We start from the raw sequence: 2,500 nt of genomic DNA, 5'->3' as shown, positions 1-2,500 counted from the left end.
GTTAATATCTATCGGAGGTTAATCTGTTTATCTATCGTGGAACCATCAATCCATCTATCTATCGGGGGTTAATAGAAAGACCTTGAGGAGGATCTGGGCAAGCGGTGCAGGTGAGCGTAAAATATTTATATATATATATATTTTTCCTTCTCTTTCGTCTTTTTCATTTTGTTTTCTTTAATTCATTCTCATTTTTTTGTTTTTTCTTTCTCTTTGTTTTTTGTTTTTTTTTAATTCTTGTATCTTTTTTTTTTTTTTTTTTTTTTTTATCTTCCTTTGTTTCTTTCTATTTTCATCCTTTTCCTTTAATTTTTCCTTCACTTTTTCTTTTCTTTTTCTTTTTTATTTATTTTCTCTCCTGTATTTATGCTTCGTTCCGCTTTTCTCGTTTTCTCTCCTCTGTTCTTCCATCCGCTCTTGTCTCGATTTTTATTCCTGCCTCTCTCATTGTTTGCCTGTTTGTCTGACTTTTCGTCTCTCTCTTTCTCTCTCTCTCTGTCTGTTGTCTGTCTGTCTCTCTTCTCTCTCTCTCTCTCTCTCTCTCTCTCTCTCTCTCTCTCTCTCTCTCTCTCTCTCTCTCTCTCTCTCTCTTTCTCTCTCTCTCTCTCTTCCTCTGTCTCTTCTCTGCTTTGTTCAGATATTTATATAAAGAAAGACAAGAAAGGAAAAGAAATAAATATATATTGTTCTAAGGCTACTAATATTAAACCCGCATTTGAAACTCCTTCACGCCGGGAGAGGGGGAGATGGGGGTAGGATGGGGGGATTGTGGCCTCGGGCAGTGGGGGAGGGGGGAGTGAGAGGTGGTGGGGGCGGGGAGTGGGAGGAGGTAGAGGAGGAGGAGGAGGAGGAGGAGGACGGGGAGAAGGAGAAGGGGGGGACAGGGGGGAGAAGGAGAAGGGGGAGAGGGAGGGGGGAGAGGGCGAGAGGGAGAAGGAAGGAGGGGGAGGTGGGGAAGGAAGGAGGGGGAGGTGGGGAGGGGGGAAAGCTCTCTGGAATTTTCTCGTTAAGTTTTATTGTTGTTATTGCTCTTGTTATTGTTATTTATTATTTTTTGCATTCCCCTTCGCTCTCTTTCTTTTTTTTTATATGATTGTAATTATTTTTATTAGTGTCATTATTGTTTTTATTGATATTGCTATTATTTTTATCGATACTGACACTGTTTCTATTGATATTATTTTTTCGATTATAATAATAATTATTATTATTACTATTCTTACCATCATCATAATTTCTTTAATTTCATCATCATCACGATTTTCAACATTTGCTTCTTCGTCATCATCACTTTCCCCAAAATAATCACCATTTATACCGGTGTCATTCTCCCCTTCGTCCCCCTGTGGCCTTCCCCGACCCACACGTCTCCCCCGCGGGAACACCCAGTCTTGGTACACATTCCTAGTGTTAATATTTTCTCTCCGTCATCATCATCGTCGTTATCATTTTTATCCTTGTTATCCTCTTCATCTTCCATCTCTTCACGCTCCATTTTTGTCCTTGTTATCCTCTTCCTTTTCCTTCTCTTCTCCTTTCCCGCCCGTCTGACCGCCTTCTCCCCCGCAGGAACACCCAGTCTTGGTACACATTCTTAGTGTTAATATTTTCTCTCCGTCATCATCATCGTCGTTATTTTTGTCCTTGTTATCCTCTTCCTTTTCCATCTCTTCTCTTCTCCTTTCCCGCCCGTCTGACCGCCTTCTCCCCCGCAGGTACATCCACAGCAAGGAGAAGCCCTTCAAGTGCGGCGAGTGCGGCAAGGGCTTCTGCCAGAGCCGCACCCTCGCCGTCCACAAGATCCTGCACATGGAGGAGTCGCCGCACAAGTGCCCCACCTGCGGCAGGAGCTTCAACCAGCGCAGCAACCTGAAGACGCACCTGCTCACGCACACGGACCTCAAGCCGTACAAGTGCGCCACCTGCAGCGCCGTCTTCAGGAGGAACTGCGACCTGCGGCGCCACATGCTCACGCACTCCATCGGCGGCCACCTGCCGGCCGACAAGGAGGCCGACGAGGCCAAGGGCGCCGCCCACGACGACCTCGCGGCCTCGGGCTCGTCCTCGACGCCCTCGCTCGCCCTCTGCGAGCGGCGCGACGGCGCGGCGGACATCGACGACGACGAGGCGGAGGACGAGGCCGACGACGACGACGAGGACGAGGAGATCGACCCGGGCCGCCCCGACGACGCCTACGGCTTCTACGAGGCGGAGAAGGCGGACGACGAGGAGGACGTCGAGGAGGAGCTGGACGACGACGACGACGAGGGCGGCGACGAGCCCGCCGACCACCGCGTGTCCGCCCTCCGCGCGCAGGACATGCACGGCGCCGATCTGCACCCCGCCCACGCGCCGCTCGCCCACGCCTCCCTGGCGCACGCCGCCCTCGCCGCGCCGCCCGCCCACGCCACGCACGCCCACACCGCCCACGTCGCGACGCACGACCCGGGCGCCCACGGCCCGCACGCCGCCCACGGCAGCAACAGCAGCAGGGACTCCG

At 51.0% G+C, this 2,500-nt stretch overlaps 1 protein-coding gene across 1 annotated transcript in view; it reads left to right on the top strand.

Moving 5' to 3' along the window:
• LOC113826706 (protein bowel) overlaps window positions 1-2,500 on the top strand; it is an 89,396-nt gene that overhangs the window by 86,457 nt on the left and 439 nt on the right. Inside the window, exon 5 of the mRNA XM_070126185.1 lies at window positions 1,716-2,500. This exon is cut by the window's right edge and continues 439 nt beyond it. Coding sequence (XP_069982286.1) covers window positions 1,716-2,500 — 785 coding nt within the window. The remainder of the gene's footprint in view (window positions 1-1,715) is intronic.

Source organism: Penaeus vannamei, chromosome 10 (genome assembly GCF_042767895.1).
Source record: "Penaeus vannamei isolate JL-2024 chromosome 10, ASM4276789v1, whole genome shotgun sequence".
Taxonomy (NCBI): Eukaryota; Metazoa; Arthropoda; class Malacostraca; order Decapoda; family Penaeidae; genus Penaeus; species Penaeus vannamei.
The sequence above is the reverse complement of the archived record's forward strand: the minus strand, read 5'-3'. Positions and strand labels throughout refer to the sequence as shown.